General features: G+C 47.9%; 2 protein-coding genes, 1 long non-coding RNA gene and 2 other non-coding genes across 11 annotated transcripts; 4 read left to right on the top strand and 1 right to left on the bottom strand.

Annotated features, from left to right (window-relative positions):
• Window positions 1–131: 131 nt before the first annotated feature.
• LOC146425232 (uncharacterized) lies at window positions 132–9,781 on the bottom strand. The gene is made up of 3 exons (XR_014846672.1): window positions 9,487–9,781; window positions 6,997–7,431; window positions 132–3,615 (listed from the first exon to the last, which is right to left on the bottom strand). It is a non-coding gene; the product is annotated as an uncharacterized LOC146425232 (long non-coding RNA).
• A 16-nt stretch (window positions 9,782–9,797) lies between these two features.
• Window positions 9,798–14,247, top strand: RPL17 (ribosomal protein L17). The gene is made up of 7 exons (XM_085041833.1): window positions 9,798–9,873; window positions 10,234–10,286; window positions 10,375–10,415; window positions 11,629–11,763; window positions 12,709–12,807; window positions 13,491–13,682; window positions 14,158–14,247. The coding sequence occupies exons 2-7, from the start codon at window positions 10,247–10,249 to the stop codon at window positions 14,203–14,205; spliced, it is 555 nt and encodes a 184-aa protein (XP_084897959.1). The 5' UTR covers window positions 9,798–9,873; window positions 10,234–10,246; the 3' UTR covers window positions 14,206–14,247.
• Window positions 10,088–10,156, top strand: LOC146425231 (small nucleolar RNA SNORD58). Its single transcript, XR_014847126.1, has one exon. It is a non-coding gene; the product is annotated as a small nucleolar RNA SNORD58 (small nucleolar RNA).
• On the top strand, window positions 13,753–13,822 carry LOC146425230 (small nucleolar RNA SNORD58). Its single transcript, XR_014847125.1, has one exon. It is a non-coding gene; the product is annotated as a small nucleolar RNA SNORD58 (small nucleolar RNA).
• Window positions 14,248–15,241: 994 nt separating the features above from the next.
• CZH18orf32 (chromosome Z C18orf32 homolog) lies at window positions 15,242–19,126 on the top strand. 7 transcript variants are annotated; one of them, XM_085042386.1, is made up of 4 exons: window positions 15,242–15,327; window positions 15,823–15,909; window positions 17,451–17,693; window positions 18,334–19,126. In XM_085042386.1, exons 3-4 carry the CDS (start codon window positions 17,460–17,462, stop codon window positions 18,406–18,408), a joined length of 309 nt encoding a protein of 102 aa, XP_084898512.1. In that variant the 5' UTR covers window positions 15,242–15,327; window positions 15,823–15,909; window positions 17,451–17,459; the 3' UTR covers window positions 18,409–19,126. The 7 variants fall into 7 exon arrangements, with proteins under 7 accessions (XP_084898512.1, XP_084898515.1, XP_084898514.1 ...); XM_085042389.1 differs by having other exon boundaries at window positions 15,248–15,327; window positions 17,446–17,693; XM_085042388.1 differs by having other exon boundaries at window positions 15,302–15,327; window positions 15,815–15,909.
• Window positions 19,127–21,052: the final 1,926 nt, after the last annotated feature.

Below are 21,052 nucleotides of genomic sequence, written 5' to 3'. Positions count from 1 at the left end.
CTGCTGGCTGCCCCCTCCCTATGGCAGGACCCCTGTCCTGCTGCTGGACCACCCTTCACTATGGACAAAATTCTTCTTACTTCTTCAAACTTCTGCTGCTGTTTTCCCAGACATGTATGAGCAACATTAAGTGATTTTTATGATGGTTTTAATCTCTTTTCACCCCTGCCCATGTCTCGCATGAGTCCCCGGGTTGCTGTGAGACACTTAAGTGATCTTATCCTCCTTCAGCCCCAGCAGGGCTGTGCAGGACCTCAGGCTGGAAGCCTGACGCCTGTTCGCTGTGCCCAAGCGGACAAGTGGAATTCAGCTTGTCATTCCCAGCATGTCCCGTGGTCCGTGAGACGGATCCAGGCCGCTCGGCTGCTTTGTGTCAGACAGAAGGCCCGGTGGTGTGTGGTGGGCCTGCTCCATCCACTGCGCAGACAAGGATGCCTTTAGGTCTGTGCCGAGGAATGACGTACATTTTCTCTCTTCTTATGCTTTTATGCAAAATTCACACTTTTGCATCCAAGCTGGATGAATGCTGAGCGTGTCTGGGCTTGAACGCGGACTTGGAGCCAAGCCCACTGGCAGTGCAGAGGTGTCGTGGGTGGCCAGAGGGATATTTGCTTCTACTCCTTTCTGAGGTCCTGTTCTGGTGGGATTGGACAAATATCCTAGAAGTCTGCGATTACTACATCCTTCAGCTGGTAGATACTGAGTCCTCAACAGAGCTTCTGCTTTAACTCTCCTGCATCCAGCAAAGACCAAATAATAAAAAAGTAATAAACTACTTAGACTGCTTCTCTGTCTTTTTTGTAAGAGGAGCCTGGAGCTGCTAGAGAGTCAAGAGAGGAGTTGGTAGGGCAGTTGTTTGCTTTGGGGATTGCTTTAGAGTGCACTTTCTTATCCAAATTATTTTTCTTCAGATCTGCAGGAATATTTGGCCCAAGTGTGGGGTGGATGTGGTGGCACCACAGTGAGGTGTACCCAACACTCCGCTGGGCTCCAACTCCAGAGGAGACTGTAAGAAATGGCAGACAGGCAGTGGATCTCCTGCCCACTGAGATGAGTGTGTCAGACCAGGCAGAGCTCTGGTTTTGGGATTATTTCTGGTAATTAGCAGGTAAAAAAACCTTGGAAGTTAGCATTTTGGCAGAATAATCAGCAAGCTGATATCTCCTTTTCTGAAAGTTCCTCAGACTAACCCCCAAACCAATTGTCTCGGGCCAGGTTGGAAAGGGCTTGGAGCAACCTCATCTAGTGGAAGGTGTCCCTGCACATGGCAGAGGTTTTAGAAACAGATGGATCTTTCAGGTCACTTACACCCAAACCCATTCTATTATTATTTTTCAGCAGTCCTAAATCCACTTTAAATTGATCTCAGTGGCACTCGGGCTATCCAAACTGATCCTCTAAATCTGGATGGACACCAAAACCAGGAAACTATGAGCATGCCACTCAACATCCAGTGCCTACTGGAAAGAAAATGAGTTTTTAATTAAAAAAAATTAATTTGTTACTTACTTTAGCAAAGCTCTGTAAAAACATATGTAGTTCTCACAATCATTGTTAATTTGTACCCATGCTTTATGGTTGCAAATCTTGGGTAATTGTTTCTTCCTGGGCAGTTGTGACAGCTTACACACATTCTTCATGTCTTTCTGGTCCTGATTGCTGATTCAGTTGGTGTTTAGGAGACCCTTTGGCAGTATTTCACTGTGATTCACACTCTGAAGAGGAATCGTATTTTAAACCACATAGACTTTACGCACCAGCTTTTGTGTTTCAGAAAAAGGGTGACAAACAGCTTGAGGACAGGAATAAGCTGCACAAGATGCTGCTGTGTATCATCAAGGTCAGTATCATTTGTTTTCCAGCACCCTGTTCTTGCCTTACCCTCTCCTTTGAACCATTTGTTTTCTCCAGTCCATGCAGGGTGTAATGCTGGGATCTGCCTGAGACACAGGAAAGCCTCAAGCCACCCTTGGAAATACGGGGAGTCTCCTGCTTTTCTCATATATTGGCTTTACTTAAACCAACAGTATTATTAATTTTGGTTTTCACCAGGTTGCACATTTTCATTTGATAGCTCATCAGTTATCCAATCCCTGAATCCAGTCTTATTACTCAGTGTCTCAATGGAAAGGACAACACATCTGTTTACAGAGTGTACAATGGGAAGATGGGTTGCTGGTCCTCACCAGGTACTGTTTCACCTTCCGGCCATTTATTCCTAATTGCTTAACTTCTCCCATTTGTTGTGTTTATTGAGTGTGTGGAGCTTATTAGGAAGAGTCAAGGCTCTGTAATTAATTAAGAAGAGTTTGGGGCATTTATTAGTGCCTTGTACTCATGTTTCTGTCTGTAATATACAAATGGTGTTGACATTCATCCCAGAACCTCCCAGTCTGAGGCTAGACAGGCAGAAAGACTAAGGTGAAGGCAGAGAAAAAACAAAAGGATTTCTCTCTACAGGTTGGGTATACCCTGAGCTGTATCATCAGCAGTGTGACAGGCAAATCAAGGTGGGGGATTCTGCTCTTCTGCCCCGTTCAGGTGAGACCCCACCTGCAGTGCTGCTCCAGCCCTGGGCTCCCTGCCTATGGTAGGGGGTGGAATTAGACGAGTTTTAAGATCCTTTCCAACCCAAACCATTCTGGGATTCCATTCTATGGTATACTTTACAGAGCAAGGGTGGTATCTTACAAGCCTGTCCCACCTGCAGGGCAGGTAGGACAGGGAAGCAGCAGCAGCAGATGTCTCCAGTCTGGGATATGGTTGCAGGACCCATCCCACTAACCAGCTTCCTGAATGGAACTCCCCTTCCTGCGCAACTCGAAGCCTCTGCCTGCCGTTCTGTGCCTGTGCAGGCTGCAGGTCCAGCACCTGAGTGAGTCACGGGGCAGCTGATGGCCATGGGCTGGGGGGGGAGCTGGAGGTATGCTACTATCGGGGCCCCCTGCCACAGCCTTGCCCGGCAGTCCCTACCTATCATATGACCTTCTCCCAAGCACCTCATGTGACTGGGCCATGCATGCTGGAAAAGACCAAGCTGGAGAGGGGGAGGGCAGCACAGCTAGAGAGGATTAGTAAGATGGACAGATAGGGAAAGCTTTGAAAGAGGGGGCTCGTGTCAGATTTGTTGCAATAGCAAAGGAGGAAGTGGCTGAATGACTGGATGACAGAGGCATGGAGCAAGCTGGGAGGGAGGGATGACCTCAGAGGTGACATTTGGAATCAAAGTGGTGTTAGTTTGCATCTTGAGGAGAGGAAGACACTGCAATCGTCAGAGTAGGAGGGACCAGAAACTTAGGATAAATCTCTGACCATAACAATAGTAAGGAATTACCACAAAAGCCACACACTGGGATGAAAAATGAAGATGTTGGAAAGATTGCTATGGACATGAAGTTTGGAAGAGTAGATGTTCAGGGCTGTCGCATCTTGCTATGCCATGAACAGAAAGCTGTCTGCTGGCTGAAACTTGGTGCAAGTTGTATTAATAGGCATCATCCAAGCTCATTTCCCAGCTCTGTGCAGAACTCTGCAGAGCCAGGTCCTGTCTGGAAGGACTATTCCTGTCCAGGTTCCCTGAGTGCTTTATCTGCCAGCAGGGAGGTGGAGAAGACCCTGGAAGAGAAAATCAAGTTGGGTTGTGGTTTACCAGCTGATCAAGAAGAGCTCTTAAGCAGGGCAGCTGCAAAAATAGCAGATGGAGTTACAGAATCATGGAATCATTTAAGGGTGGAAAATACCTCTAAGGTGATTGAGTCCAACAGTCAGCGCAGCACTGCCACATTAATAATCATGATTTTAACAGAGGTGAGGAGGAGGATTCTTTAATCCATTTTGTTTAGGAGATGCAGCACAACAAAGGGGGATTGAGGCTCTGTTTCACAGTACAGGGCACACTCAGCTTTAGAAATGTTGACAGGATTCAGAGATCAAGAAAAGTTGAGGTTGGGAAGGGCCAGTGGAGGCTGTCCAGGGCAACCCCCCTGCAGCTCAAGGCAGAGTCAGCCAGAGCTAGTTGCCCAGGATATTGTCTCTGGCCCACCTGCTTCAGGGTTAAAACACTTTCTTTTGTTTAAACAGAATTCCCCATAGTTTAATTTATGAATAAATTGTGGGCAATATCCCTGATTCCAGGGATAATTTAGGTTTCATTAATCAAAAGCACATTTAAAGCAGTACTTCTTGGTTGCACTTCTTGGTTATGAGCTAAACAGGTTAGGGCAAATGTAAACCCAGGATTTGGTTTATACCAGAAAGTTTATGATCAGGCACTTACATGATGCCTTTATTCACTCATCACAGAGATTGGCCATTCCTGGCCATTAAAGCCAGGAACAAGCAGTCACAGACCTGCACAAGCTGCGTAAGTGGGTTTGCTATCAAAACCTGCACTAAATAAACACAAACTTCAACTACAAGGTTACTTAATCACACAGGAGGTTTGTTTTACCAGTGATTCCCTCCTAGCTGGGTGTGCAGGGGGTGGATGAACCCGTGGTTCTGGACAACATGCCAAAGAAGTTGAGTATTAAGAAAACATCACTGATTACTGTGAGAGGGGTTTTTTTTGTTTGTTTTGGTTATGATCCTGGCAGGCAGGTCACCAGCAGCGTGGGGAAGGTGCTGTGTCTGCTGCGTCACACTTCAGCAGTGGTGACGGCGAGGACAGACACTCAGCTGTCCTGATGCCAAAGTCCCCGGCTCTTTCCTCACTCCTACTCTGGGTACAGCACACACACAACAGAAGTTATTTAAATAGGCTGTGCAACTAATCTCTCCTTGTAAAGAATTGCCTGTGTTTTAGAAGGACTCACAGGGAAATCAAAAGCATTTCAGTTGTTCACGTGTTTTAGATGATACACTTACAATGAGTTATATATGTACATGCATGTACAGATATATGCACATAAATATAAGTATATAAATAACTTATGTGCTTAAGTAAGGAGTGCTGGCTTCCTACAGAAGCATCTCTTCTTAAAAGTCACGGGGAGGAATACATAACGTAACCGAGCTCTTAAAGTGACTAAGACAAAATTCCTGATGCAGAGCAAATGTCTGATGAAGGTCAGTCTGCCTTTTGGAGGTGCATTTCCCCTTTTTCATGGAGGCACAGGACACAGGGAATTCCCACTGCCAGAGGGCAGGGTTAGATGAGATATTGGAAAGGAATTCCTGGCTGTGAGAGTGGTGAGGCCCTGGCACAGGGTGCCCAGAGCAGCTGTGGCTGCCCCTGGATCCCTGGCAGTGTCCAAGGCCAGGCTGGACATTGGGGCTTGGAGCAACCTGGGATAGGGGAAGGTGTCCCTGCTCATGGCAGGGGGCTGGAGCTGGATGATCTTTCAAGTCCCTTCCAACCCAAAATATTCAGTAAGTCCATGTTTTTATGATCTTGCTCCTGTGACTGACTGCTTGGGTCAGTAGATGTTAAGATGCTTGTGGAGTGTGTCCAAGTGCTGCTGTTTTGCTGACAGTGGCAGGAGAAGACAAACAGTGGGGGTGAGCTGTGCCTCTGCAGGAACCATGCATCTGGGATGAGCCAGGCAGGCATCCATAGGCCGGTCAGCAGAGAAGGTTTCAGAGAAAGAAGGTGCAGGCAGCTGTCTGATGGTTGGAAAGCCCCAGTGTTTGCAGCATTCAAGCTGGTTTCAATTTAAAATGTCTTTGTCTTCAAGATTTTCGACAAGGAACCATTTGCGTGTAATCTCATGAATGACAGTTTAATATCCCCACATAACCCTTGGACTCCAAAAGCTGTGTCTCTAAGAGAAATGCCAAGGTATCTACAAAAAGATTTGAGGAATTGGCTTCCACTCCTGTGCAAAGAACAGGTCAGGCCCTCTCCTATAGTGCAACAGATGCAGGGTGTGTTTTAGCAGGCTGGAGTTAAGCTTGGCCAGTCAGCCCCTGTGTCCCTGTGTGTTACAGGGGGTTTAGCACAGCCCCTTCTGTGGCTCTACCTGCCCCTCTGTTAGAAGGGACTGCCCCAAGCCAGGTGTGTGCTTCAGCTGAGTGTCGGCCTGGAAGGTGAGCAGGAAGGTCCCCTGGCTGGAAATCAACCCTGCCACAAAAACATAACCCCAGCCAATGCAAACAGAACTCCAGCCAGTCTTGGCGCTCAACCGTCCCTCTGGCCAGGAGGGATGATGACTGTCAGGGGCATTGGCTGATTGTCACATTTGGCTCGCAGCAGCACTGATAAGGCTGCTTATTTACTCACAGCTAAAGACACAAAAGGACTTATGTGAGACAACACTACTGTAGTTGTATACTCCCCACTGCCTGCTAGGCCTGGGATCATTGAATGGTTTGGGTTGGAAGGATGTTAAAACTCATCCAGTTCCAGCCTCTGCCACGGGCAGGGATAACTTCCACTATCCCAGGTTGCTCCAAGCCCTGTCCAGCCTGGCCTTGGACACTGCCAGGGATCCAGGAGCAGCCACAGCTTCTCTGGGCACCCTGTGCCAGAGCCTCACCACCCTCACGGACAAGAACATCTTACCATCTATCCTTGCCCTCTGTCAGGGGGAAGCCATTTCCCCTTGTCCTGTCCCTCCATGCCTTGTCCCCAGTCCCTCTGCAGCTCTCCTGGAGCCCCTTTAGGCCCTGGCAGGAGCTCTGAGCTCTCCCTGCAGCTTCTCTTGTCCAGCTGAACACCCCCAGCTCTCCCAGCCTGGCTCCAGAGCAGAGGAGCTGGCAGAAACCTCTGCTGCCATTGTGATCAGCCCTTTGCAGGAGGATGTTCTGAGCAGGAGCTCCCATAAACACAAAGCAGAGGTTCTGCTCAGGTCCAAGCACAGCTGGGTGTTTGCTGGAACACTGAAGTCTCCCTGGGCATGCATAGCACAGGATCTGGGGCTGGGCTGTATGGACAGGGGAGCAAAAGGGATGGCACTAGTGGAATTTAAGGCAAAGTCCTATGGAATTGAGGTTCCTCCAATTAGGAGGCCGCTGCTTCCTACACAGGAGTTTTCAAGAATATGATGTTGGACTTACCTGCCTGAGTTTTCTGGTTAGGATCCAACAGCTCTCCTCAAGTCAGCTCATACAACACAAATATCCAAGGCAGGTGGTGCAGTGGGGAAATAACCTGGTTAAATCCCAGCAAGGGCACAAGCTTAGCTAGGTCAGTTCTGACTCCAGCACCAGGTATGTGCCAGGCTGCCCATGAGAGCACTTGTCAAGCTCCCAGCAAAGCTGAAAACATGCATCTCAGGGAAGGGGTCATTGGTTGGCCCCAGGAGCTGCCAGAGCTCCAAGAGCATTTAGACAATGCTCTCAGGCACAGGGTAGGATTGTTGGGGTGCTGGTCCACGGCCAGGTGTTGGACTCGATGATCCTCTGGGTCACTTCCAATTTGGGATATTCTGTGATTCTGTGACACCCTTCCACCACTGCAAGCCATCAGCACCAGAGGAAAAACACTTCCACCTGTAGGGAAATAGAAAATGTGTTTATTTTGGGTTTGATTGATGAACAGAGGTGATAATCCCCATCATGTGTCAAGTCCTTGTGTTTCACACCTCTCCTCCAGCTTTCCCGGAATGTCTCCTTACTTCTGTGCTCTGCTGCCAAGAAGCAGCTGTGGGTAAAGGTGCTTCCCATGGAAAGGCCAGGTTCCTGCTCCAGCATAAAACAAAGGGAGGTGCAGAGGGAAGGGCAAAAAGGATGAAGCAGAGCACAGGTGTGCTGTGAGAGGGGATTCCCACAGTATGGTGGGTAAGGCTGGGGAAGTGTTTGAAGATCTCAGCTTTAGTGAGTTTTATTTTATTGTACCCAGAAACTTGGTGCTATATAGTGTTCCCCAGAGAAGCTGTGGCTTTCCCCCTGGATCCCTGGCAGTGTCCAAGGCCAGGCTGGATGGGGCTTGGAGCAACCTGGGATAGCAGAAGGTGTCCCTGTCCATGGCAGGGAGTGGGATGAGATGATCTTTCAGGTTTCTTCCAACCCAAATCATCCTGTGATTCCACAATAAAGAGAAGTATTTGCCTACATCCCAGCATGTTTCCCTCCTTGGAGATCAGTGCTTGGAGACTTCACAGGGAGCTTCCCCAAAACCAAAGTAAAAGACACATTTTAAGAGAGGTAAATGGAAAGTTGCAGTAAAAACTGGATCTCTTACAGTTTTTTTTACAAATACAAGTAAATACTTTTGATAGCTCAAGTATTTTGCTCTTCCCATCTGGGTGAAATCCTAGCTGCAGAGCTTTGGGGGGTTTTAGCCCTAAACAAGAGATCCAAAACCAGCCTCCTGATCAGAGCATTTACATGGGCATCAAGTTCTTCCTCTGCTTATTTCTAAACTCAGAGTTAAACCCAGACTGTCATGCTGGGGAGGTGCCTGCACACCAGATCACTGCCCTCTTAACACTGTGTGTCTCCTTTTTTTCCCCATTCTGTCAATTTTTTCATAATGAGGCTTTTGCTGCAGCAGGGCACCACTTTTGGGAAACTATTTGCTTTTATTGAACTGCTCTGTCAGACTACCCTAGCAGTTCTAGTTGCAAATGCTGCCTAAAATGGAAAGCTGAGTCAGTCTGTAATTATTTTATAATGGTGCAATAAATACCAGTTGAGGTTTATAAGTATGAATTTGAATGAATCTCTTCGTTCTGGTCTCCTGGACATCTCTGAGAGTGATGTGCTGCTCTATTCCCATCCTGAGCTGCCATCTAATGGTGAAGCCAGTGGTGGCTGCTGGGATGAGAGCTGCACCTGATTATCTTAAAGCTCTTTTCCAACCTTAACACTTCTGTGATCCCAGGTGGGGATGGGGTTCTGCTCCCAGAGAGCAAGGGGCATGGCAGGAGGAAATGGAGTCAGATTGTGCCAGGGGAGGTTCAGGTTGGACACCAGGAGGAATTTCCTCATGGAAAGGGTGGTCAGGCCTCAGAAGGGGCTGCCCAGGGAGCTGCTGGAGTTCCCATCCCTGGAGGTGTCCAAGGAAGGACTGGACATAGCACTCAGTGCTCTGGGCTGGGTGACAAGGTAGGGATTGGGCACAGCTTGGGCTAGATGGTCTCTGAGGCCTTTTCCAACCTAAATGATCCTGATTGATTGAATCATAGAGTATCATGGCAAGCACCCACAAGGACCATCCAGTCCAGCTCCTCAACGATCTCACCCTGTGCATCCCTGAGAGCATTGTCCAAACTCCCCTGGAGCTCTGGCAGCCTCAGCTGTGCCCATTCCTTGGGGAGCCTGGGCAGTAGCCCAGCACCCTCTGGGGGAAGAACCTTTCCCTGATATCCAACCTAACCCTCCCTGACATAGCCCAGTCCTTTCCTCGAGTCCTGTCAGTGGTCACCAGAGAGAAGAGATCGGTGCCTGACCCTCCTTCCCTCACGAGGCATTTCAACAGCGACGAGTCTCCCTTCCTCCAGCTGAACAGACCAAGTGTCCTCAGCCGCCCCTCATACAGCTCCCCCTCGAGGCCCTTCCCCATCTTCACATCCCTCCTCTGGACGCTCTCTATCAGTTCAATACCTGTCTTATACTGCGGTGACTAAAACCGCCCAAAACATTCAAGGCGAGGCCGCACCAGTGCGAGGAGGGGCAATTCCCTCCCTCGGCCGGCTGGCGTTGCTATACCCCACACACGCTGATTTCCTCACTAAAAGCGCCTGCACCGTGAGCTGAGGGCGAGCACCGCGGTGTCTTCCCCCATGACAGCGTGAACACCGCGGTGTCTTTCCCCCAGCCGGGTTTTAGTCCCAGCAGCAAGAAGGGACTCGCTCCCTTCACCCTCCTCCCTCACAGCACCACCCCGCCGCCATGTTGTGGGCGGGGCCATTCGGGCCGAAATATCGCGAGAGCTGCGCGCGCTGGCGGCGCGCCCCGCCCTTCCTCTCTCTCTGCGGCCGCCGCCCCGAGGTGAGCAGCCATGTCCGCCCGGGCCCCGCGCCATCCGCCGCCATCCGCCCCCATCCCGCCCCATCCCCGCCGCCACCGGCGTCCCGGACGCCGGGATCTCTCCGACATGCCCCGCACCCGCGGTATTCCTCGGGATGGCGCGCGGGAGGGCGGGCAGGGATGCGAATGCGGGGCGCGGGGAGCGGGGAGCGGGCAGGCCTGGGAAAATTCATGGCTGCGGTGATGACTTTCTTAGGACACCTTTGGATGTAACTGTGAAAATAACGCGTAATTCCTGAGCAGCTGCGGCGGTAAGGGGAGTAATCCAGAGTCTGCGTGGGAATGTTGGAAGTTTATTGTGTTTTAATTGGTGTTTTTCAGCTGAGCTCTCAAGATGGTGCGCTACTCTCTGGATCCGGAGAACCCCACGAAATGTGAGTTGTTTTAGGAGAGTTCGTGTGGGATTTCACGGGAGCCGGTGAGGTTTTAGTTCTAAAACTCGGTCTTTTTTCTCTCTTGCAGCATGCAAGTCGCGGGGATCTAACCTGCGTGTGCACTTCAAGGTAAGGAGTGTGTGATTAGCAGGAAATGCAAATTCATTTGGTGTTTTACGTGGGTTTTGTTAGGTTTTATTGTTAAAAGTAGCTCAAACTTGTTTGGGTTGAAAGGGATTGCAAGGATTATCTCCTTCCACCCTCTGCCGTGGGCTGGGACTGAGCCTCGTCCAGCCTGGCCTTGAACACTTCCAGGGATCCAGGGGCAGCTGCAGCTGCTTTGGGAAACCTGTACCCATCCTCACAGCCAGGAATTCCTTCCCAGTATCCTATCTAATGCTGCCCTTTTTTTATGGAAGCATCTTTTACTTTTCCGTCTTCAAATTATTGCTATTAGCTGCTTGTAATGGTTTCCATCCACAAACATAAGAGTCTATATCCTAAAATTGTCCTTGTCTAAGCGAGATAACAAAACACAGCAGCAAAACGGTTGGAGTGGATTTATCAGATGCTGGGTTAGTGTTTGGCATGAGATTTGCCTCATTTGTCCTGTTCTTTTTGGTTGTGTGGTGTTTGGCACAAGGATCTCAGTTCCTCTGGAAAAGGCTTAGGTACAGGTAAAAATTCAGAAGTGTTACTTAATCACAAACCCAGAACTTAGCATATCCTTTTCTGCTCCATGTTAGATAAAGTTTTCACTTTGGCTTCCTTTTTTCATTGTAAATAGGTGGGATTATAGTTAGGGCTATTTTACACATTTAATAAATGCTGTTTAAAAGACTGATCTATCCTGGATTTTTATTTCTGAACCTTCTCTCTGTAATTCCTTTGCAGAATAAATTGCATTTAGTTACATTGTTAATGATTGTCACACTGTGTCATTAATATCTCTGAGGTGCCCTATTTGACACATTTGCAGGAACTTGCCCGTCCTGCTTTTTTGGATCAGTGGCTAAAGAGGAGCTATGAAAAGTGCAACTACTTGAATTAAAATTTTCTTTAAAAGTTTAAATTCTGTTTATTTGATTTAGCCATTAAGAAACAAAACAATAAATGTATGCAGGTTCTAAAAATTTAGTAGTAGCAGTCATTCTAACAGCTAGAAAAGTAGCAAAGAAAAAAGGGTTGTTAGTTATTATTCATTCCCTAACTTGGGGTTTTTCTTGGTAAGTGCTTCCTTTGCAGCAAAGAACCATATCCAGGAAGGGCAGGAGTGGTTTTGCTTGTGTTGTCTCTTGGAAAGATGTGTTCACTGGTTTTTTTCTGTGCCCTGTGTTGTTAGAACACCCGAGAGACTGCGCAGGCCATCAAGGGCATGCACATCCGCAAGGCCACCAAGTACCTGAAAGATGTCACCCTGAAGAAGCAGTGTGTCCCCTTCCGGCGCTACAACGGCGGCGTTGGGAGATGCGCCCAGGTGAGCTCCTGGGAAACGTGGGAAGGAGCCTTTGGCTGTGGGTGCTTAAGAGAAAAAGCTGATGTAGAGATGGTGTGGATGTCATCTGTCATTGTTGATGGTAAACCTGCATTAAAACACAGAATAATGGGATGGTTTGGGTTGGAAGGGACCCCAAAGCTCATTTCTTTCCAACCCCCTGCCATGGGCTGGGACATCTTGCATTAGATCAGGATGCTCAAGAGGGAGAAAGAAATTGTTCTTAATTCCGGTGCAGTATTGCATCTACTTAAAGTGTCTGCATCTAGTGGCAGCAGTAAGTAAAGGGATCAAATTTTACTGGGTTTGGTGCACCGTAAAACAAAATAGATAATAGTCCATTCTAATCCATAAGATTAGGTGCTTAGCATAGGCAGGATATTGACCTGTTGGAACAAATCCAGAGGAGCCACGGAGGTGCTGCCAGGGCTGGAGCAACTCTGCTCTGGAGCCAGGCTGGGAGAGCTGGGGGTGTTCAGCTGGACAAGAGAAGCTCCAGGGAGAGCTCAGAGCTCCTGCCAGGGCCTAAAGGGGCTCCAGGAGAGCTGCAGAGGGACTGGGGACAAGGCATGGAGGGACAGGACACAGGGAATGGCTTCCCAGTGCCAGAGGGCAGGGAGAGATGGGATCTTGGGAAGGAATTGCTGTCTGTGAGGGTGGTGAGGCCCTGGCACAGGGTGCCCAGAGAAGCTGTGGCTGCCCCTGGATCCCTGGAAGTGTCCAAGGCCAGGCTGGACAGGGCTTGGAGCAACCTGGGATAGTGGAAGGTGTCCCTGCCATGTCAGGGGGTGGCACTGGATGAGCTATATCATTCCCTCCAGCCCAAACCTTTCTGTGATAATGGCAAGTTAAAGGTGTGTAAAAGGTAACTTAAATTAAGTTCACCAGGCCAAAAGCAGGGCTCCCATTGTTGTCCTCTCATTCCAGGCCAAGCAGTGGGGCTGGACACAGGGCCGCTGGCCCAAGAAGAGCGCAGAGTTCTTGCTGCACATGCTGAAGAATGCAGAGAGCAACGCTGAGCTCAAGGTGGGTGTTACAGTGTTGGTGTCATGCTGTGTTAGCACCCCTGGCCTGGGGGTCACTGACCTGGGGAGCCACGTTCCACCTGCTTGGTCCACAAAACTGTATGGAGGCTTTGGTGTGGCTCTCTGTTTAAAGCAGGCTACATATGTTCTTCAAAGTAAAATGGCAGCTATAATTTTTCACAGAGAAAAACAAATATTTTTTCACACAAAATAGCTGTTTAGATCTCTAAAATCTGTGAAACTGAAATCTGCAGATGCTTGGTCAGTTTGTGTCTTTGTCATAGTGCTTAATTTGGTAGCTTTGATGGTGATGTTGGAGTGATAGGTGACAGCTTTGAGTAACCATGAAATAACCATAAATAATGAGGCATCAGCATAATTTTAAACTATTTGTGATGTGTGAGGGGTGGTCTTTGTGATGTTAATTGGCACGTACCCTGGTTAGTCCTCATCTCCATAACACCACCAAGCTCAGCTGTTCCACTGGTAGATCCTCAGCTCTGTGGCACAATCAAGTTTGGCTGTTTCATTGGTGAATTCTTAGAAAATCCTCAGCTCCATGGTGCTGCTGAGCTTGGCTGTTTCATTGACCAGCAGTGGTCTTTGGGGTGGTTACTCACATTTTTGCTGCAGAGATGATTTATTTGAAGATGAAAACGGGTCACAGATTTTACTCCTTGTCAGGGTCTCGATGTGGATTCCCTGGTCATCGAGCACATCCAGGTAAACAAGGCTCCCAAGATGCGCCGCCGCACGTACCGGGCACATGGCAGGATCAACCCCTACATGAGCTCCCCGTGCCACATTGAGATGATCCTCACAGAGAAGGAGCAAATTGTGCCCAAGCCAGAGGAGGAAGTCGCCCAGAAGAAAAAGGTACCACATGTTGTGTGCTCCATTCCCTGTGATGGTGCTGGGAGGGTTGAGTGTTGGGCAGAGAGAAGGGTTGCTGTGATGACTTATCTTAGGACACCTTTGGAATGCCCATGAAAAAAAATAAGGTCTTTCTGAGCAGCCCCATTTTTAAAGTTTTAGTACAATATTAAGTGCTTAAAACCCCAGAGAACCATTTTTTAATTGCATAGAGGGGTTTGTTCTTCCCTCTCTCGAAGCAGCTACAGCACTACTGGACTGCTTATGTGAACCTGGGATGTGTGGAAAAAAAAATGAGTTGGATTTAGAGCCTGCAAGCAATGTAGTGCTTGTAGTGACTCCTGTTTATGTGCTGGTGTGATGGGTGTGTCATTTGTAAGGGAATTTCTAACAGTTCTCAACAATTCTAAAAGATAACTTTGGGATGTTTTGGAAAGTCATCTAATGTCACCATTTTCTTTCTGTGTTTATTTCCCAGATCTCCCAGAAGAAGTTGAAGAAGCAAAAGCTTATGGCTCGGGAGTAAATCTGTGTGGTCAGATGTACATAAATAAAGTTCTAAAGTTTAGATGGACTGTGGTGCTCTCCTACAAGTGCTGATCTGATGCTGGGCATTGCTGTGGAACAGGGGCAGTGAATATTACAGAATCATAGAATGGTTTGGGTGGGAAGGGATTTTAAAGCACATCCAGTGCCACTTTCTGCTGTGGGCAGGGACACCTTCCACTGTCCCAGGTTGCTCCAAGCCCCAACCACCCTGGCCTTGGACAGCAGCCACAGCTGCTCTAGGCAGTTGTGCCAGGGCCTTACCAAAAATTTCTTCCCAGTATCCGACCCCAAGCCAGGATGGTCGGGATCCCTCTCCCTGCCTGATGCGGGATGGTGGGGATCCCTGTCCCTGCCCTGTCCGGGATATCAGGATCCCCGTCCCTGCACAGTCCAGGATGGTCGGGATCCCTGTCCCTGCCCCGTCCGGGATATCGGGATCCCTGTCCCTGCTCTGTCCCTGTCCAATTCGGGATCCCTGTCCCTGCCCTGTCCGGGATGGTCGGGATCCCTGTCCCTGCACAATCCGGGATATCGGGATCCCTGTCCCTGCCCTGTCCGGGATATCGGGATCCCTGTCCCTGCCCAATTCGGGATCCCTGTCCCTGCCCCGTCCGGGATATCGGGATCCCTGTCCCTGCCCTGTCCGGGATATCGGGATCCCTGTCCCTGCCCTGTCCGGGATATCGGGATCCCTGTCCCTGCCCTGTCCGGGATATCGGGATCCCTGTCCCTGCCCTGTCCGGGATATCGGGATCCCTGTCCCTGCCCTGTCCGGGATATCGGGATCCCTGTCCCTGCCCTGTCCGGGATATCGGGATCCCTGTCCCTGCCCTGTCCGGGATATCGGGATCCCTGTCCCTGCCCTGTCCGGGATATCGGGATCCCTGTCCCTGCCCTGTCCGGGATATCGGGATCCCTGTCCCTGCCCTGTCCGGGATATCGGGATCCCTGTCCCTGCCCAATTCGGGATCCCTGTCCGTGCTCCTGCCTGCGGGAGGGGCGGGGCGGTGTGTGTCTATCGGTCACGTGACGCGCGCTGCCGGTTGCCATTGGCGGAAGCACCGCCCCGGAAGCGCGGGCCCGTTCCGGTGCGGTGCAGGTGGGTGCAGAGCGCCGGGAGCACCGGGAGCACCGGGAGCACCGGGAGCACCGGGAGCGGGGGATGATCCCTTCCCCACATCCCGCCTCACCCCGTCCCCCGCACCCCACCGCGCCCCGCTCCCCGCCGCCGCTCCGCACGGCCCGCGCGCGTCCGGCGGCGCCGGTAACCGGGGGCGCACGGGCTGTACTGGTCCCAGCCGCCGTCGGGGAGCAGAACGGCAACGCCTGACATAAGTCACTCGCCCAGTCTGGCTCGTCCTTTATGGAAAACGGGAAAAACGCGGCGTTTTTGCCCACGTAGGGTTTTCCAGCCGCTGGGAACAAAGCCCTGCCGTGCCGAGGTTTGCCCGTCAGCGCTTCCCCTCTCGGCCCTGTGCGGTGGGGCTCGCAGACACCAGCTACAGCGCCTGGCACTAACAATAACCTGCCGCTTAAATGCTAACCACATTTCACCCGCCTTTTTTCCTCTTTTGTTTTATTCCTAGCTGACCAGGTGGCGGACCATCACCAAGTCACGGGAGGAATTCACCAGGACGGTGTTTCACCCTGACCCCAGGGATCACTGGTGCACCAGACAGAGGTAGGGATAGTTTTTTGGTCAGGAATCTTGAAATGGCTGCAGAGACACGACACGACATGCGATGTTTCCCTAGGAAAGAGCATGGAGGGACAGGACACAGGGAATGGCTTCCCAGTGCCAGAGGGCAGGGAGAGATGGGATATTGGGAAGGAATTGCTGGCTGTGAGGGTGGGGAGGCCCTGGCACAGGGTGCCCAGAGAAGCTGTGGCTGTCCCTGGATCCCTGGCAGTGTCCAAGGCCAGGCTGGACAGGGCTTGGAGCAGCCTGGGATAATGGAAGGTGTCCCTGCCCAAGGAAATTGTATTGAAGGTCCCTTCCAGCCCAAATCAATACATAATTCTGTGGTGATTGTACAGCCTGAGGTGTTTCCTCCAGCCACTTTTTTCAGTTACTGTATGTATCCATAACATCTTGCTGGAAATTCAATATTTAGGAAGTTCTGGTGGAGAGAGTATCTGAATTATTTTTTTAATAATTTTAAAGGATTAATTCATTTGTGTTGTCTCAATATAAGATTCCTCTCAGACCTCTGAGAGTAAATTAAACTATATTTGAAGCAGCCAGAACAGAACCTGGATGTAGTCAGCTTGAAATTGATATTCTGTTTTTCCACAGTGCTAAAAATCTTCAGGACAGCTTAAAAAAAGAGCAAAACTAGTCCCTAGTAAAGTGTGCACATCTGTCACTTCATTCTCCATCTTGGAAAGCTTTTGTTTTGTTTCTTGGTGTAAGAATTAAAATGTCAGCAGCCTAGAGAAGGGGAATGTGAAGGGCAGAGTTGTGTGGCAGCAGAGTGTGTCTAATATATTGCTCGTCAGCACTAGCAGGGACAGCTCTAGCCCTAATTAACTGCTTCCTCTCCCAGCTGTACCTCTCTACCCCTCTGCTTTGCTCTTCTGCTTTTTGATCAGCATAGATTCCAGGCTGACAATTCTGAAGACCTCTGAGGTTTCAAGAGAGAGGGGATAGTTCATTTTTAATAATTATATTGGATTGCTGTGAGATCAAGAGAGGGCAGAAGCAAGAAAGTAACCCATATTCTATTTCTCTCAAATCCTGACTGGAATTCTCTTCCCTTTTCCCACTGTCCTGCCCTTCAGTGCTAGCAAGCCATCGGGTGGATTGGCTTTCTGCTGTCTAATTTCTCCTTAGATAAAAATGGATAAAGCAAAACAGACCCTTTGGACTGTTTAATATAGCAAGAGCTGGGCTTATATCTGCAGCTTGCTGGTTAAAGTGTTTTTGTGTGGTTTAAGCAAAAATTAATATTTCCTGAATTTGTTTTTTGTGGCTGTAGCAGTAGGACTTATGAATTAATAGCATTTTTTTGTTAAAATGGCAAGAATATTCCCCTTTTTTTTGGAGATCTTACAACATTGGAACAGACAGCACTTTTGAAACTTCCAACAGCTAATTTATAATTAAAGAATAATCTATGTTTTACGTATAAAATACAGTTTTTATATATTATGTAAATACTGTCTTCGTAGCATGTGGCATACAAACACTGCCACCCTAAGCTGTTTTTTCCCTCAGCACAGGAGGAAGCCATGGTGTGCATTCCCTGCATTGTGATCCCTGTTCTGCTCTGGTTCTACAAGAAGTTCCTGGAGCCCTACCTGTACCCTCTGATCGCGCCCATCATCACACGCGTGTTCCGCAAGAAGGCTGTGAAGGAAACAGCAGACACCAAGGAGGGGCCAGGAGGCAGCACTGGGGATGGGGAACCTCAGGGACCTTCAGCCGCAAAAGGAGACCAGGAGGATGGATCTAGAAGCCAGAAAGTAAGATTAATTCACCCAGCTAACCGTGGAAACTCGAGGATGAGCCACCCAGTGGTGGTTTGGGGTGGGCACCACAGAAGGGTGAAAAGTTGGGTGTATTTACAGACATTTTGGCAGCAATTTTCCTACAAACAGCAGTTACCACTACTGAGCCAGCTAGAAATAGTTGCTTCAAGACAGCTTCTGGTCTTGGAGGGATAGGAATTGTGCCTGTATCCTGAAACAGCTTAATTAATTATTGGGGTTTTTTTAACAACTGGCCTTTTTTTCAGAGAAGAAAAATTTCAAATATTTGGTAAATCACAACAGATGTATGAAGAAGAAATGAAAACCCCTCTCTTCAGCCAGCTCTGCCACTTGTAATGGGGGAAGATGCTTAGTGCATATAACTTTATACTTTATTATTTATCTTCTGTCAAAATGCGAGGACTTGTAAATATTGCCGCTGTTCTCATTCCTGCCTTCCGCTGGAAGCAATAATTATTTGTAAATCTACACAGACACCACCACTTTTGGTTCTTGCTGCATTTCTTCATAGACCTTCCCTGGCCTTGCTTCTAAAAGTCATTTTCATTACCAGCTGTTACTGTTTTTGTTGTGAATTTGACATCTCATTAATGACACTGTCTTTTATTTGCAGGCTGAAAGCAATGGCGTTGCAAGTGGACTTTCTGCAAGGAGAATCTCAACATTTTTTGCTAAGAAAAATACCTAAGGATTTTATTCCCTCGTGTCCAGTATGAACTGCTGATATTCCTCTCTCACTTTGAGACTTTTTTTCTTTGCACATTTTAGCTGAATAAAAACCTTCATTGCTTGCAGGAGAGAGTCTCTTTTGCCACAAAAATGGCAGCTCATTTGTTAATTTAAAATATTTAAAAGCTGAAGTTCTCGTATTTTTCTTGCTGGAACTACTTTTCATCTACCATCTATTTAGTGTGATTAAAGTTCAGGTTAAATAACTTGTGAATAAATCTATACATGGAAGGTAAATGTATTTTTAGCATCTTAATCATTAAGTGCTAGTGCAATACTTGAGGCTTTCACCTCAAAGGCTTTATCTGTTCTTGGTGAAGAACTGTGGACTGCATTGTAACAACAGAAGCTCATCATTTATCTGTGAAGAATTCAGATTTTTTTGTCAAATCTGTGAATGATCTGAAGGAGTTATGCTATATACAAAATTTACTTAGCTTCCTAAAAGCAGAACGTCTTGATGTGATACTTCCATTAATTATTTTTCTTGAAATATTATGCCTTTTTCTTTCCTGAAGAGGAGCAGCAGAGGCATGATGCAAGAGAATGTTGCTTTATGTTCTATTGTAGTTTAAAATGGTGCAGTTCTGGCTTTAAAAATACCCCAGCATACAACTAAAACCTCTTTAACGTGCTTGTGGAGTTTTAATTACAATAAACCAGGATTTTATTTAAAATTAAGTTGCTTCACACAATTATTACACAGAATCACAGAATTCTTGGGCTTTGGAGCTGTAAAAACCTCAAGTACTGACAAAATCTTTGGAAACCTGGAGACAGGCCCCAGGCCGAAGGAGGTCCTAAAATAACTGAGTTCATGATTAAGTGAGCTGGGCAAGCTCAGCATTGCCTCCTCCTGGGAAGACAGATTCTGCTGCTGAGTTGCATCCTAGCTGGGAAGCATTTTAAGTGCCCCTGTGCTTAAGGAATAAAAGTGGTAATTCCTGCTTTTTCCTGTCTGCCATACCAAAGAGCTCTTTAAACAATTCAAAATGAAACCATTCCAGCAGTTTTGGACTGCTCTTGTGGTTTATTTTCCCTAAAATCCTATCTCAGGCAGGGCTAAAGCCCTACCTTTTTATACAGGCAGTCCTTGAACTGTCACTGTGGTCCAGTCTTATTCTTGTGACTGTGATTTCTCTCACCAGATAATTAATTACTCCGGTATTTAATTATGCCCACCCAATGCCTCTGGTGAGGTGCCTCATTTCCTGCTAGTGCCTGGTTTGGTCAGACCTGGTGTGCATTGATCTGCAGCGTTCACAGATGTGCCCCTGCAGCCACAGCCATGGCTTTGCAATGAGCTCAGTCACAGAAACTCCCATGTGAGACCTTGTGTGATGCTTTTTGTTCCCCCTTAATGAGTGAGTCAGTTCAGCAGTGAGTTTGGAATTGCTGTTTAATCACCTCTTCCTTCATCTTTGGTACATAACCCTCCACTGGATCAGTGTATCACAGATACACCTTTCTCCCAAATCTGTGAATTAGCTTGGAAAAGTTCATGCAGTCCAAGCTGTGCCCAGTGCCACCTTGTCACCAGCCCACAGCACTGAGTACCATGTCCAGTCCTCCTCGGACACCTCCAGGGATGGGGACTGCAAACCTCCCATGGGGAAATTCCTCCTGATGCCCAACCTGACCCTCCCCTGGCACAGCTTGAGTCCAGGTCCTGTCCCCTGTCCTGTCCCTTGTTCCCTGGAAGCAGAGCCTGACCCCAGAACAAAGGGCATCCAACAATAACATGGAAAATAAAGCGTATAGTAATTTAGGCTGCAGGCTGCACTAGAATCCAGCTGTGTGCCAGCACCATATTTAAACACCAGGCCCATTGAAAGAAACTGCAAAAATGAAAACAGGCTGATAATGCAAGTAGAATTACATGTTTATGCTCTCTGGAATGTGTTCCACTACTTTTATCAGCTGCAGTTAAACCCTAAAGTGAGTAATCTACATCACAAAACTTTCCTGTGTGAGGCACATCACTAGAAGTCCTGTCAGGAGATTGGTGTCATAATTCTTCTGCCCCTATTATTTTCCAGTAATGGGTCAATAATTCTATAGTGTTGTGAATAGCAAAAGAAAAATCAGGTGAAAGCAAATGCCTGGGCAGGAGTGCAGGAGGTCACCTGTTGGGATGCAAAGGTGTGCATAAAAGCTTCTTTGAGAAAAATAAGGAGACAGATATTAAGGAAATTCTCACATGAGAGAATAATAGATATCAAGTGAGTTGAATTTAACTGAAAAAGTTCCCATGTGTTTGTTACTCACTAAAAACAAGATTATAAAAGGTTTAGGCATCTGATGGTGGCAAGTGGACATCTACCAGAATTTTCTAGCCTAAGTAGCAGCTTCATTTACACTGAAGACTTTCAGAAAATGTCAGAATTGGCAACTTTAGGGGACCACTAAACTGCAAATCTAGTCCTAAATTCTTCATCATTAAACCTGTCTGGCTTTATTTAAATATTATTGAGGAAAGATCAATAGATAAATGTTTGAAAAACCATCATTCAGATCAACTAATTTCAAGTTTTTTTCTTAATGGGTAGGTCTAAATGGGATGTGGTACCTTCCATGTGTTGGTTTGCATAGGTAGCTAGATG

The sequence above is a fragment of the Lichenostomus cassidix genome, chromosome Z, assembly GCF_008360975.1.
Source record: "Lichenostomus cassidix isolate B80296 chromosome Z, HeHo_3.0, whole genome shotgun sequence".
Taxonomy (NCBI): domain Eukaryota; kingdom Metazoa; phylum Chordata; class Aves; order Passeriformes; family Meliphagidae; genus Lichenostomus; species Lichenostomus cassidix.
The sequence above is the reverse complement of the archived record's forward strand: the minus strand, read 5'-3'. Positions and strand labels throughout refer to the sequence as shown.

Excerpts from the sequence above, each read along its gene's own strand:
- RPL17 (XM_085041833.1), top strand. The coding sequence starts at position 10,247 with ATGGTGCGCTACTCTCTGGATCCGGAGAACCCCACGAAAT. Across the intron at positions 10,416-11,628 it reads ACCTGCGTGTGCACTTCAAG|AACACCCGAGAGACTGCGCA; the intron begins GTAAGGAGTGTG and ends CTGTGTTGTTAG. Across the intron at positions 11,764-12,708 it reads GCGTTGGGAGATGCGCCCAG|GCCAAGCAGTGGGGCTGGAC; the intron begins GTGAGCTCCTGG and ends CTCTCATTCCAG.
- CZH18orf32 (XM_085042386.1), top strand. The coding sequence starts at position 17,460 with ATGGTGTGCATTCCCTGCATTGTGATCCCTGTTCTGCTCTGGTTCTAC. Across the intron at positions 17,694-18,333 it reads ATGGATCTAGAAGCCAGAAA|GCTGAAAGCAATGGCGTTGC; the intron begins GTAAGATTAATT and ends TTTTATTTGCAG.